The sequence below is a fragment of the Lotus japonicus genome, chromosome 2, assembly GCF_012489685.1.
Source record: "Lotus japonicus ecotype B-129 chromosome 2, LjGifu_v1.2".
Lineage (NCBI taxonomy): Eukaryota > Viridiplantae > Streptophyta > Magnoliopsida > Fabales > Fabaceae > Lotus > Lotus japonicus.
Genome location: NC_080042.1, coordinates 80115640 through 80130411, shown reverse-complemented (window position 1 = coordinate 80130411; position 14772 = coordinate 80115640). Strand labels below are relative to the sequence as shown.

The 14772-nt window shown below is 40.0% G+C and overlaps 3 protein-coding genes across 3 annotated transcripts; 2 read left to right on the top strand and 1 right to left on the bottom strand.

Moving 5' to 3' along the window:
- Positions 1 to 6858: 6858 nt before the first annotated feature.
- On the top strand, positions 6859 to 8682 carry LOC130740066 (uncharacterized). Its single transcript, XM_057592561.1, has 2 exons — positions 6859 to 8580; positions 8648 to 8682. The coding sequence occupies exon 1, from the start codon at positions 6869 to 6871 to the stop codon at positions 8426 to 8428; it is 1560 nt and encodes a 519-aa protein (XP_057448544.1). The 5' UTR covers positions 6859 to 6868; the 3' UTR covers positions 8429 to 8580; positions 8648 to 8682.
- On the top strand, positions 8636 to 10432 carry LOC130740067 (uncharacterized). The gene is made up of 4 exons (XM_057592562.1): positions 8636 to 8737; positions 8836 to 9087; positions 9164 to 9196; positions 9347 to 10432. Exon 4 carries the CDS (start codon positions 9518 to 9520, stop codon positions 10199 to 10201), a length of 684 nt encoding a protein of 227 aa, XP_057448545.1. The 5' UTR covers positions 8636 to 8737; positions 8836 to 9087; positions 9164 to 9196; positions 9347 to 9517; the 3' UTR covers positions 10202 to 10432.
- Positions 10317 to 12662, bottom strand: LOC130737095 (uncharacterized). Its single transcript, XM_057588865.1, has one exon. It carries the CDS (start codon positions 12660 to 12662, stop codon positions 10317 to 10319), a length of 2346 nt encoding a protein of 781 aa, XP_057444848.1.
- Positions 12663 to 14772: the final 2110 nt, after the last annotated feature.

Here is a 14772-nt window from a genome sequence, read left to right as displayed (position 1 = left end):
GCCTTTGTGATCCCCTAAACGTGATGAATGAATCGATCCTAATGAGGAGATTTGCATCACGTTCCTTAAAAGATCCATTCCATACTGTTTCTAAGGGTCCTCTGCCAACAATGACCAGCGTCTCGGACTCTAGGGGTGATTGATCCCCTAATCCTTTTTTCCTCAGGGGGGATGGACTTTGGGTGTCACCTGTTGAGTAATAGTCGCTTGGGTCACAACGACCATCACAGATACTGATAGGTAGTTATCTTAGGAGGGGTATGACTCCTTTGTTTGCCATGATAGAGAACTAGAGATGAATGATAATATAATTTATCGATTCCACAAAGACGACGACAATGTTCTTGAAAGAAATGACTAAACCTGAGTAAGGACGATAATAATGTGGATGCATGCTTTGTGCGATTGCTCCTCTATGAAAGAACCTCATTCTTCTCATATCCGTCAATCAGATGGACGCACTAGGGTGAGTATCTACATAACACTCTAAGCTCAAAGGTTTACTAAAGCAGCATGGATCATTTGAAGACATACATTGACATTTTCAATATTAACTTAGTTTAGAATAATTATCCACCTATGTCAATGTTGACGTTTAACATTTTATTCCGTAACAGATAATATACACACTGGTAAATTTAAGAGAAATACTAGTACTTATTATGTCTACATTTAAAAATGTTCGATCATAATGTTGGTTTAAATACTTTGCACACTAGTGCCCTTAAAATGTTGGTTTCCTTTCTTACAGGTTGCTCCTTTATCATGTTGTGTCAGCTGGCGGGAAACCGCAGATACAAGTACAATATCACAGAACAGATAAAGGAGAAACAAGCAACTTTAATTTTTTTGCATATAAGTACTCAAACAAACAAACCATCGATGGCTGAATCCCTCCCCACTCTTTTTCCAGTTTTCCCTTGCACGCCATAACGACACATGCTTCTCACTTCTCAATTCTCCCCAAAAATGGACACTGATACACACAATATGTAGCTTAGCTTGAATGAAGAATCTCAAGAAATAATTACGAGAGGGAGAAAGAGAGAAAGGGAGGGAATTGCGGAGAAAAGTGAAGTAGATGGTGACAACTCGAGAAAAAAGAACGGGACGACCCAGATTTCCATTTCTATATTCTCTTGCAGCTTTTCTTTCTCTCTCACTACACTGAAAATTGTGGCCCCGTATATATATACTTAACTACTGTTTAAATCAATAAAATGAATAAATTACTACTACACTGCTATTATTTGCTTGGTAAATATTCAGATTCTACAGCTTGTTGAGCTTACAACTCATGACATGGTTCTGGACACATATATACGTCTATACGTTTCAGTGCTTTCCTTTTCGTGTCTGCATATTTTTCACGAAATTGGATTTTTCCATCCTGTATGTCCGTATGCAAACTAGAAAGAAAACACTGAGAAGTGTTAAAATTCATCATGATGAGAGACATGACTCTGATCTGATCCCGTTATCACAGAGCCATAATTAGGACCACTTTTTGACGTGGCATCATATGAGGGACATCTTTGTGTTAATATTGCACTGAAAGAAAGAAAGAAAGGGAGTAATGATCTTCTTCACGATTTGCCATCGTCCCACCACCGTTATTTTTGCATGACATTTCCATGGTTGTTATCTTCGAAGTTCAACCTCTACAACTGCTCTTCATCATTACCATTGTTGATTTGTGGACTTGTGCTAACGTATGTTAATTAAGTGCAAGTGAAAGGAGTTTGATTAAGTCTCTCATGTATCTTATCTTAATTTGGTCATAAGTGGATAATATAGCTATTATGACCCCTCCTTATTCCTATTAATAATTTATCTTCTACTTTCAAAAAAAAAAGCTATTATGACCCCTTTTTTTATCCGGGCCAGTATCCTCTATCGATGATAATAGTAACTAATTCACCTTTTTATTACAAAAACTCATACTAAACAGTGAACAACTAATTATAAAATTGTGTTCCATTTCATAATAAGCAATGATCAAATTCCAAATATCATACATATTTAAGAAGCGATGTGAAACACCACCCGCGACACCTCATGGTTAATATGACCCCATTTGCCTTAAGTGCCTGATCACATCATAGAATATATGAAAAATTAACTCTTTGAATGAACCAAATTAAAGCATCATATTTTGCTATTTTTTACTAATCAGTATCTGTATAGATTTTAATTAAATACCATGAACAAATGGGACAATGTCTAGATGCTTCATTGCTTATGTTTAGTGGAACAGCAAGGGTTAGTTAAATGGGATTTCTAGCTAGGTGTGGCCCTCGCTCTCTATGTGGATATTCTTGTAGTTTGTTTGTTACTTTTGTGTTTGAAAGTGAATTTGATATCTTGGTGAAGACTAAACTCTAAAGATAAGAAAACAATTATATGTTGCTGTATTTGGGCTGACAAATTAAAATGGTCACTCCACTATTGCATCTCCCTGCACCTAAATGTAAGATATTCCCCCTGTGACTATTCACCAGTTCTTGCGTGTAATCACAACCTTCACCCATACCTCTCTGCGCGCATCATCACTATCATGTGTATATTTATGACAATTGCATCATCACGTCCCTATAATATTCAATATTTACTGATCCACATTCCATTTTATTTCATTTATTGTCCTATTTCCATTTTAATTTTTTTCTTATTGTTCCAGAATCAATTTTGAGGTATTAGGCCGACTAAGAATATAAAATAATTTATATTCAATGGAAGGAACTTGGATACAATGTACAATAAGGACCTCATTTCTATAGTAGGTGAATCCTGAACCCTAAATTAATCGAGCTAAGTTACATGATCTCAAGAGTCAAGAGATGGTTGAGGAATATGTTAGCCTAGAGGTCCTGGAGTGCCTGTCAAGGCCTCAAGGGCGCTAGAAAGGAATGCATCCAAACGACTGGCTTATGTTAGCCAAGCGGTCCTTGAGCTGAGCCCTTTGCTTTCCTTTCGATTGCATTTTGTCCCTCCTCTAGTGGGTCAGGTCTGGTTAGGGTCATTTTTGACCCGATTTCAGGTGCACATCGATACACTTATATACATGCATATACATTGTCATTTATATCACTACTTCATATCAAGGGTATAACAGTAATAGAAATATTAACATGTAAAGTCCTGATATAATTTTTTTTTTAACAGCATAGAATGATTAATTTAATAAGCACCCAACATATCATTTTATCCAAGGATGATATGTATACCAAGTTAATTAGGGTCAGTTCATCTCATTCCAACTGACTGGCCCGTGGTGACCCAATACATTTTAGATAGAGTTGAAATTGAAGTGGAACTAATAATTTACTAGGGGTGCATAGGAGTCTGCTCGGTCTTTTAACTCGTCCTGACCCAAGTCTATTAAATCTGTGCTCTATCAGGTTTTATCGGATTTAGGAGATGAATTCGAGTTTAAAAACAGAGTCGGTTGATATTTAGGGTTGAGTAAAAGACGATCACAACATGTTCCAATTCATCCTACAAACGCTCATCACCCACTAGCTTTAAAATATGACAGTGTACGAATTGTGCACAGAGGATTGCAATTCCATACATTAACATCTCCTCGAGACAATTTCATGTAATAGTAAGCAATCTGATATGTATCGATGATGAAATATTGTAGTAGAAATTCATCTCAATATATAGTTAGATTAGAACCTTGTGTCATGTAAAGTTTAGTGCAAATGATCTAATAACTATATCATTTCCTTATAGGATTAAAAAAATATTTTTTTACAAAATGGAAAGTATTTATAATTTGGCTTAAACCACATATTAGTCCTTGTCTTTGTGTCGTCGTATGAGGTAGGTCCCTGCCCGGAACAATTTGTGCAAAAGGTCCTCATCATTGCAAAACGTATGGAGTCAGTCCTCGCCGGAGCCTGAAGCTCAGGCGAGTAATGAAATGGCACGCTTACTGGATTAATGAAGCTTACGTGGATTTTAAAAAAAAATGACACATAAGAAATTTTAATTTAATTAACAAAAATAAAATCAATTAACAAAATTAACCCTAATTAATTAAAAAAACAAATTCCTTCCCCTCTCAATTAACCCTAAATCTAAATCCCCTGTTCTTCAACATCAGAAGTAGAACCCAGAAACACAGACCCAGAAAAACAAGCCAAAGAGGGACAAACCCAGAAGCTGAGAAGTAGTGGTCGTGGCCAAGAAACACAATAGCAGATCACCTCTCACCCTTTTCTCCTTCTCCTTCTCTCATAATTTTACCTTCCATTCTTTTCCCTTCTTTCTCTCTAGTGTTCAAGCAGCAGAACCACACACAGGAAGAACAAAAGTGGCAGCAACAGAGCAGTAGAATTAACCAGAAACTAGGAAAGGGAAACAAAAACTCAGATCGACCCAGATTGAGGAAAACCCCAAATCGTCATGCAAACCACACACATGAAGAACAAGAGATGGCAGCAATGGAGCAGCAGATTTAGGGTTCATCTTCTCCTTTTCTTCCTGCTTCTGCATCTCTTCTCTTTTCTTCTCCTCTCCTGTTGTTCTTCTGCTTCTGCTTCTCTTCTCCTTTTCTCTGCCGACATACGAACAAGTGATGGCAACAATGGAGCTCCACGAGAGATATCACCAGTGGCAACGTCGGTGGTTCTCATGAAGGAAGAAAGGAGGCGACGACGACGGCGAGACCTGAACTTGAAAGAGAGGAGTGTGGCGGCGCGGTTTCATGGGAGAGAGGAGAGACGACAGTGGCGTTGGTGGCTTCAGATCGAAAAGACGACAACGACGGTGATGCGATTCAAAGGAAGATGTGATGGCTGCGGCCCCGTTTCATGTCAGAAAGAGGAATGGTGGGTTCGATGGTGGTTTGGAGAAGTAATGGAGGAGGTGGTTGTGGTAATGGTGGTGGTCGCCGGCTAGAAGAGAGGGGAAGAGTGGTGGTGGTGGCTGGCGGCTATTGGTGTGTTGATGGTGAGCATTGGAGAATGGAGATGGTTGCTAGGGTTTTATGAATTGGGAATTGGTTTAATTTGGAGGAATTAGGATTAGTTTAGGGGGAATTAATATTGTTAATTAGATTAGGATTAAAATTAGTAATAGGTTTTAATTTTTTTAATTATCTGATGTGTATTTGTTTTATTTTTTTTAATAACACGTCAACTTCATTAATCTAGTCAGCGTATCATTTCATCACTCGTCGGAGCTCGGAGCTCCGGCGAGGACTGGCTCCATAAGTCTTCCATTCACGAGGACCTTTTGCACAAATATTTCCGGTCAGGGACTGTTTACACCAAATTTTGGTAAAACAAATAGAGAATCCAAGGATCAATCTGGGACTGGATTCGAGTCCTCTTGGGTTCTTTGGTGAAAATAAATTAAATTTAGTCACTCAAAACTAAAGAGATTTAATAACAAATTAGAAACAAAACGAATACATTCGGTTTAAATGATAAAAGCAATAAATGAATTTTCTAAATCTGAATGATAATAATGAACTATAAGATGCAAAGTGTTACACGAATCCCTACTTTTTCACTCTAACTTGGCTTGTAATCATTGTGATTGATTGTAAGCACTTGAGAATTTTCGAGTAAAGATTGTGAACCCCTATTCTTTCTACAAACCTGCTATTTATAGACTTAAAAATGTAACTGACTTCTAACGGTCAATTGATAAAACCATTACAAGTGTCTTCTGAATATGTCTTCGTCCTACACGTGTCCTTTTTTGCTCCTTACGTGTCTTTCGCGAACTGTCTTCAAAACAACCGGCCTCCCGTAATGGATTCTTCACATCTCGAAAAAATACTTTCCAGCCGAAGTCACTTAGCACTTGGTAAATTTTCTTGAGTCTCCTTACTTTCGACTTCATAGGTCGAAATTATGCAACATAGGTCGAAATTATATAAAATTGTGTAGTCAACAGATGCCCCCCAAAATATCATTTATTCGATCAGAAAAATGATATTTTCGTCTCACATGATTTCGACCCAACACTAAATGTCAGTTTTTTCCTTTTCCATTCCTGACAAAACAAAAGTCTCTTTTAACCTTTAGCAACTTCCACACTCCACTATCATAAATGTCTAATCATGTCAGACACGTCCTTCAAGAGAAACCAAAAGGTAGAAACTGCCATACCCCACTCAGAATTCAAACGGATTGAACTAAATTTCATTGAACAAAGTTTTGGCATCCGGTCTAATCTCAACCGCTCATCTTACCCAGACTTAAGTCTTATAAATAGGTGGAAAAACCTTCCCACTTCTACTTCATCTTCAACCTCTAGCTTTTCTCTCTGAAAAAGAAAAACCCATTTCCAAAACCTTGCAACTCCTTGATATTCCAAAGCTCTACCGGAACCATTTCGGTTTGCGCGAGCTTTCACCATCTTCATCATTGCATCATCATCATCTTCCAGTTCGCCGGCCACCATCATGACTTCCACATCCTCTTCTCAGGTTCCGTCTGCGGTTTCTCTTTTAAAACCCATTGAAGTTGAAGGGAGGACCTTTGTTCCAGAACCTCCCAATGAAGAAGAAAAGATTAAGATCTGGAATTCCCAGGTACTTATTCCCTTCTCCATTGGTGATAAGTTGCATGCATATCTAGGACCTTACCAAACTACTTTCCCAAGAAATGCATCTGCATTCTTTCCTTCACCTTTACCGGATGAGAAAATCTTGGCCTTTAGGGATTCCTACAATCTGTCCTTTTTAGGTGACCCCCCTCGAGCTTTCCGTTCTTCACCTCCAGTGAAAACGAATCCCTATATTGAATGGTTAAACAAAGTCGAGAAAGTGAAAGGGGATTTCTGGAAAACTTTAGGGATTTTTGACATAATCCAATTATCTAGGTCAAAAATTGTCTACCATCCAGCAATGTTAGCCAGTTCTTTCTTCTTTTGGGAGCGTTCGACCAATACCTTTCATACTCCTCAGGGAATGATTACCCCTACTCTCTTAGATGTAGCTGCTATTGCCGGTCTTCGACCTACAGGTTCTTCTTTTACATTCGACCGGCCTGTTAAGAAAGAAATCAAATTAGACTATAACCATCTAACTTACAAAAGCTTCATTCTGAGAAACCACGACAAGACCTCTGCAAATGTTTCCGACTCGGAACATGTAGCTTTCTTGTTGTTCTGGCTTTCTGCTTTCTTCCTTTGTTCCAAGTCTCTTCAAGTTCCTCAGAAATTTGTGCTTCTTGCTCAACTTCTGCACGAAGGTACCGACGTCTGTTTAGGTAAAGTTTTATTAGGCGAACTTTACCTTTCTTTGAGTCAAGCCATCACTTCTCTTCAGAAGCCCTCTGGAGCCGAGAAAAACATCCTTTTTGCTGGACCTCTATGGTTTCTTCAACTTTGGCTAAATGCCATATTTGAGACCAAACTCTCAACTCCAAGTCCACAAAATGTCTCGACTTCTATTGCTGCTTTTCGACTTAATTGCTTGACTCCTTCCAAAGATAAAGTCGATCCAGAAACCACTTTCCGTGAGTTTTTTACTGCTTTTATGGAAATGACCTCTTTTACTCCCAACCTTGCTCCATTTGCTGCTCCAACTACTGGTCCCAAATGGCTTGTCCGACCTTTCCCATGCGAATCTCCGGGCGAACAACTTGAAAGTATTAGCATCTGGAGGGAATTTTTCCGACCTCAAGTTCTTCCCCTTGGTTTCAAAAAATCTGAGGTGAACGTGTTGGGTTACCAGCCTCAGCTTGTGGCTAGACAATTCGGCCTATGTCAAATCGTTCCTATCCCTCTTTTCTCAAAAAAGGATGCCATTTGCAACGAAGGGTTTTGCGACAAAGATGTCGACTCTTTTTATGAAGCCCTCAACTATTATGACAAAAAGACGTCTGCTCTTCGTCTTGAACCTCTGTCTTTCGAACCATCCTTTTATTGCACTAAAGAATTTGAAGTTTGGTGGTCGACCTACTACAAGTCTATTCAGACCACCTTAGGAGTTTGTATTGGAAAGATGACTGAAGCTCTTCAATCTGTGCAGAAAAAGGCTACAAAGAAAACTCGAGGTATGCTCATCAAAGAAATCCAGTCATTTCAGAGATTCTTCAAAACTGTTTATCTTCCAGGTCGATTGAATTTAACCCTTTCGGAAGCGGCGGAAGTTTTAAAAGAAAAGGTCAAAGCCAAAGTTTTAAAAATTAAACTTTTTCCCCCTTTTGTGGATAAATATGTTTACACTCTTCGACATTATTGTCCAAAATTTCCAGCTTTTCCTACCAGTGACATGGCTTTGGCTTTACCTGTTATTTACCCAAAGTGGCTCGACCATTTTACATACAAATGTTTTATACAAAGTCTTTTACCACTTCCGAAAAGGGTTACTTCGACTAAATATTTCTTGCACAACTACCCCGGACACATTCATGTTAACTCATGTCACGTCCAAGTCCTTACACAAATTCATCAAGGTTAGATAGACTCGTCTTACTTTTGTTCTTTTTCCTTTACTCTCGCACTTATACCCCTTTTCCTTCAGCCGAACCAATACCCAAGGTTCCATGTAAGGAAGACGAAGGTTCCGACAATTCAACAGGCATTCCAGTTCAACAAAAGAACGTCCCTAAGGTATATTCGTTAATGTGTTGTTTTACCCTTTATTCAACTCCAAATCCATATCTTATATATTTTCCAGGCTCGAAAGAGAGGTTCTCAAAGCTCGACTTCGGACGCTCGAAAGAAAATAAGAATTTCGTCCGAAAAGGACGACTCAGAAAGAACTTTGGTAATCTTATCTTCTACCCTTCTCATTGCAATTTTTTTTTTTTTTTTTTTTTTTTTTTTTTTTTTTTTTTACTCATCTTCTTTCCTTATATTTTGCAGGTAGACCCAATTCCTGAAGACGAGAACATTTCTTCCAAGACTGTCGATCCAGATGAAGCTGCACAAGACAATGCTAACTCTAAAGCCTCGGACATTAACGAAGAGAATCCACCGATCTCTTCTGCAAAGAAACGTGCCGGGGCTGAGCCGAATCAAGAGGAGCAACAAGCAGAAACTGACCAAGAAGATTCTGGCTCCTCTCAAAGCGAAAGTTCGGGAGCTTCTTCTCCGACCAAAACTCAGCAAGAACAAGTAAGTATTTTTCGTTCAACACTCTTTTCTTGGTTATCCCTTAATCCTTGTACTTACCTTTTGCATTCTTCTTCAGGACAATTCCTCGAAACCAAAGCCCCCTCCTCAAGTAATCCATTTGTCTTCGAACTCTTCTGATTCCAGTTCTTCTGACTGCCAAAGTCTTGATGACTTTTTAAACTTTCAACCATTACGAATTCAATATCCTTCTGGTCGAATAGTTAGTTATGTTTCATCTGACAATGAGTCTTTTACGCAGGACCTTGGTGCTTCGGCCGAAAAGTCAGATACTGATGAAGACCGTCAGCCTATCCCTTCACCCATTGCCAAAGTTTCGAAGACCCAAGAAAAAGCCCTTGAGGTTTCGAGCCCTGTTGCTGGCAAGAAGTCTCCTCAGTCCATTCCTATCGAAGACTTTGACGCTCTTGCTATGGATGACCCAGTATTAGCCCTTGAGCAACTCATCAGCGGTCAAGTCTCTCTTAGCACCAGTCGAAGCCAAGAATCATCTATGCAAAACGAAGGCGCAAGCACTCTGAACACCGCCACCACCATGATCAACAAGCTGCGATCTCTTACGTTCGAGCAAGATCTATTCTCTGCCCTCAACTCGAATCCTAACTTAGGCCGAGAAATTAAGCAACTTATCGCTGACCTTGGCAATGAGGACCTCACTGATCAACAAGAAAAGGGCATTCAAGAATTACAAGAGTTTCTTGACGAATCACTCTCGACCCTTGACCAAGCCAAACTTGTCGGTCAAGACTTAGCCTCCAAATTCACTGAGTGCACACAAGCAGCTGAATCATTCGACCAAGCTAAAACCGAAGTGGATTCCATCAAATTACTCGAAGAAGCTGACTCGATGCAACTGAATGAAATTTTGAAACAGATTGCCGAACTTCAACAACAGGAAAAATCCCTCAAAGCCAATCTGGCCAAGTTCAAGAAACAAAAAACCGAAGTTGCTGCCAAGGCCATTTCTCACGTGAAAGACAAGAATCGGCTTGAAGGCGAAATTTCTGAGCTTCAAAACAAGAAGGCGAAGGTTGACAAGCGACTTAAGAAACTCAAGGGTCGATATGCTCCCATGAAAGCCACTCCACCATTTTAGTCTTCTTATTTCTATTGATCATGTTTTTTTTTTTTTTTACATGGCGCCTGTGCCACTTTATTTCCCTATGTACTCTCTAATAGCGTTTTCGCCATATTTATTTTCAGCTTATGCACTACATTTCTATATCAATCTTTATCTCATGAATCGCTGGCTTAAACCTTTTTAAGTATTTTCCATTTATCGTCAATATTCGAGCAATCGTTCCAATTTCCTCAATCGAATACGCGTTGTTTGAATAACACTTAATCACTTTAAATGGCCCTTCCCATTTAGGGGCCCATTTTCCGTATGCTCGATCTTTTTTGTCCATTGGAAGGATCACTTTCCAAACTAAGTCTCCAACGCTAAATGCCTTAAACTTGACTTTTTTATTATAACTTTTAGTAATTCGTTCTTTTTGTCGAATCATAACTTCTAAAGCATTTAATCTTTCCTCGTCCAATTCAATTAACTCGTCATACATCATATTCCAATAATCATCACACGGAATCTCGAATTGCCTTTGAATTCTAACGGACTGTAAGCATATTTCGATCGGTAAAACTGACTCATGCCCGTACGTAAGTCGAAAAGGAGTTACTCCAGTGGCCTCTTTGGGCGAATTTCGATAAGCCCATAAAACTTGACTCAAAGTTTCATGCCACCTTCTAGGCTTTTGACTAATGTGTTTCTTAACCAAGTTAATTAAAACTTTATTAGCTGCTTCGACTTGTCCATTCGCCTGAGCATAATATGGCGTTGAAGTTAACAGTTTTATTCCAAAATCCTCAGCAAACTGAGCCATTTTCCTCCCAGTAAATACTGACCCTTGGTCAGTAGTTAACGTCTCAGGGATCCCATATCTAAATACTATGTGTTCTTGAATAAAACTAATAACCGTATCTTGGTCGACGCCTCTCAGCGGAATGGCCTCGACCCATTTAGTGAAGTAATCGATAGCCACTATTATATAGTCATGTTGTTTAGACGAAGAAGGATGTATTTGACCTATCAAATCCAACGCCCAACCCCTAAATGGCCAGGGTTTCACGATCGAGTGTAACTCACTTGCCGGTACATGTTGGATGCCAGCATGCTTCTGACATTCGGCGCAAGATTTGGCATATTCAATGCAATCTTTTAACATACTTGGCCAATATACTCCTTGTCGAAACAATGTCCACTTCATCTTATGGCCAGCCTGATGCGCCCCACACATACCATCATGAACGGCCTTGACTGCCCGAAACGCTTCTTCTTCACTTAGGCACTTTAGTAAAACTTCATTCACCCCTTTTTTAAACAATTCGTCATCCAAAATCAAGTAACTTAGAGCTCGATACTTTGTTCTTCGATCTATTGGTGCGTTTGGGTTTTGCAAGTATTTCACAACAGGTTTCCTCCAATCACTGTCATCCAAATTACTAATAACCAATACCTCCTGCTCGAACTCCACTTTCCTTTCTTTAAAACTAGGAATAAACTTTCTTTTGACCTTTACTAGCTCTTTAAACTTTTTCCGAGGTAGCCGGTAACCTGACGCAATTTGTGCCAAAACATTCGCTTCAGCATTCTCGATCCTAGGGATATGACATAATTCGACTTCATCAAAACTTCTTAACATTTTAACTGCTTTCGAATGATATTTCATTAAATTCTCACTAACGCATTGGTATTCACCAGTTAGTTGCTTAATAACCAACTCTGAATCTCCACGAATTAAAAGCTCTCTAGCCCCCAAGTTTAGAGCCGTTTCGAGCCCAATCAATAAAGCTTCATACTCTGCCTCATTATTCGAACACTCACCTTCGATGCCCAACTTAATTTTTGTCGGGATTCCTTGGAGTGAAATTACCAAGATACCTATCCCGGTCCCCTTCTTATGCCTCGAACCATCGAAATACATTTCCCAAGGTTTCAACGTCACCACCGTCTCCTGTTCTTTCGACCCACTATGATCAACCAAAAAATCAGCTATTACTTGGCCTTTCATAGCCCTTAAATGTTGATAACTTAAAGAAAACTCAGTAAGGGCCAACGCCCACTTTCCAATTCGACTATGAAGAATGGGCTTGAACAGCATATGCTTTATTATATCATAATGGGAAATAACGGTTACATCAATAGGTTTGATATAGTACTTAAGTTTAGTACATGAAAAATACAAACATAAACACAATTTTTCTACTAAACTATATCTAGTTTCGGCATCATTAAGGATTCGGCTCAAATAATATATAGCCCTTTCGATTCCATCTTCATCATCTTGAGCCAACACACTGCCAATAGTTTCCTCTGATGCCGAAATGTAGAGTTTCATTGGTTTTCCACGAATGAGAGGAGCCATGACTGGTGCCGTTGTTAGGCTGGCTTTTATTTCCTCAAACGCCTTCTGATGTTCTTCCATCCATTGAAACTCTTGTTCTTTCTTAAGTCGAAGCAATGTGGAGAATACCTTGGTTTTCCCGCTTAGATCCATGATAAACCTTCTCAAGAAATTGACTTTGCCCAACAAAGATTGTAACTGTTTTTTATTCGACGGTGGTTGAGTATCGAAGATTGCTTTCGCCTTATTCTGGTCGATTTCAATGCCCTTCTTATGAACAATGAATCCCAGAAATTGCCCTGGCTGTTCGTATGAACTTTGCTCCAAGTAAGCGCTCCACTTCCTCTTTTATCTTTGAGAACACCTCCGGGGCGAATCTCCTTGGGGCTTGCTTCACTGGTTTCCTACCAGGCCGAATTGGTAACTTCAACTCCACTAACTCCCGGCTTAAACCCGGCATTTCGTCATAATCCCATGCGAAGCAATCTTTGTATTCCTGCAACAAACTAACAATCCGATTCTTAAAACCCGAATCGATCAACGAACTTACATACGTCGGCCTTTTCTTAGTCCCATCTCCTAAATCAACCTCCTCCAAAGGATCCTGAGCCTGCATTTTTAACATGGGATCTAAAGATTGCTCGAATCCAAGGGGTTCATCATCATATATACAATCAAGAACCGGTTTTGATCTGTCTTCATTAAAATGATCCAAATCTAGGCACTCCTCCGGCTTGCAAATTTCTTCATATTCGGTTTCCTTTGCCGTTCCTATATATTGTTCGGCCTCCAAGGCCGTCTTTAATCTCATCTCGGCCGCATAGGCCGATATTCGAGCTACGCTCGACTCAATCATCTAATTCAACGATTTGCCACTCTCCAGTGGCATTCTGAGCACGAAAGTTTTTATTCCAAAGAAATCCGTACTCCGGATGAAGATTCATCGCATAACTAGTGGAACCTTCCATGTGTTCTTTTCCTTCTGATTCATACGGAGCAATGTTTGCCATCCGCTTCTCGAAATTCTTTCGGTCAACAAACTCCACTTCAGCTTTGTAGTAACTCTGGTCAGCATCAACATTTTCGACCACCCCATCTGGCCTCCAAATTGACAGCTTTTGATGAAGGGAGGACGGCACAGCTCCCACCCCATGAATCCATTCTCGTCCTAGCAACAGATTGTAGTTTGCTTTCGATGGCACTACCACGAACAGAGTAGGTCGAGAAACAGTACCAATTGTGGTGTCCACTAATAACATTCCCAAAGACTTAGAAGTTTTTCCCTCGTAATCAGTCAACATCATGTTATGAGGTTGCAAATCCTCGACAGATTTCCCAATCTTCTTAAGCAGAAACTTTGGCATCAAATTTATGGCGGCTCCGCCATCAACCAAGACTTTATTGACGCCTACTCCTTCAATGCGGGCCCACACAAAAAGCGGTTTCAAATGCTTCTTCATCTCCATATCTGGTTTCTTGAAAACAGCACAATCATCTTCGATTCCTCCTTTAGTCATCACATAATAGCACAGTGGATTGTCATCATCCTCCTCGACGTAGTAATCCTCTTCATCATCAGTGATTTCAGTTTTCACATCGAACTCTTCTGGAAGGATCGAGACTAAGCTGCACATGGACTCAAACTCAGACTCCAACATTTCAAAGTTGTCCTTCATTTCGACATCTTCAGACTGTTCCTCTTTCCCTTTTGCCTGGTTAGTAGTCACCCAATTCCCAGCATTCTTCATACTCTGCTTAATCACCTGAATAGGAACCATAGGAGCCCCACCACTTTGGCCCAAAAGTTGGTACTTGACTGGCCTCTCAGAACTGGATTGGCCTACCTCGAAGGCTTTCTCCCTCTGGTGACGCCTCCATTGAGTTTTTGTCATTGGGTTTCGACCTAGATACGGCCTTGGGACATAGGTATAATTCTTATGATTTCGAGAATTATCCATATAGGCAGACCCACTTCCCAATTCGACCACCTTAACCTTAGGGTGAGGCGCCTGACTCCTTGCCATCCACTTGTTGAACGGAACTCGACTTGGTGGCATATAAGTTCGACCACGCCCTCTTCCGAACCCAAAAGATCCCCTTCCCCTTATGAAGGGAGAATCAGCTCGTCCTCTGGACCCAAAACTAGGAGGCCTTTCCGGTATTACTGCGCGGCGTTTCTTGATTTCAGCATCTTCTATAGCTTGAGCAGCCACCTTGTCAAACACGACACTGCACCTTGGGCACAACATCACTTCAGAGTAAG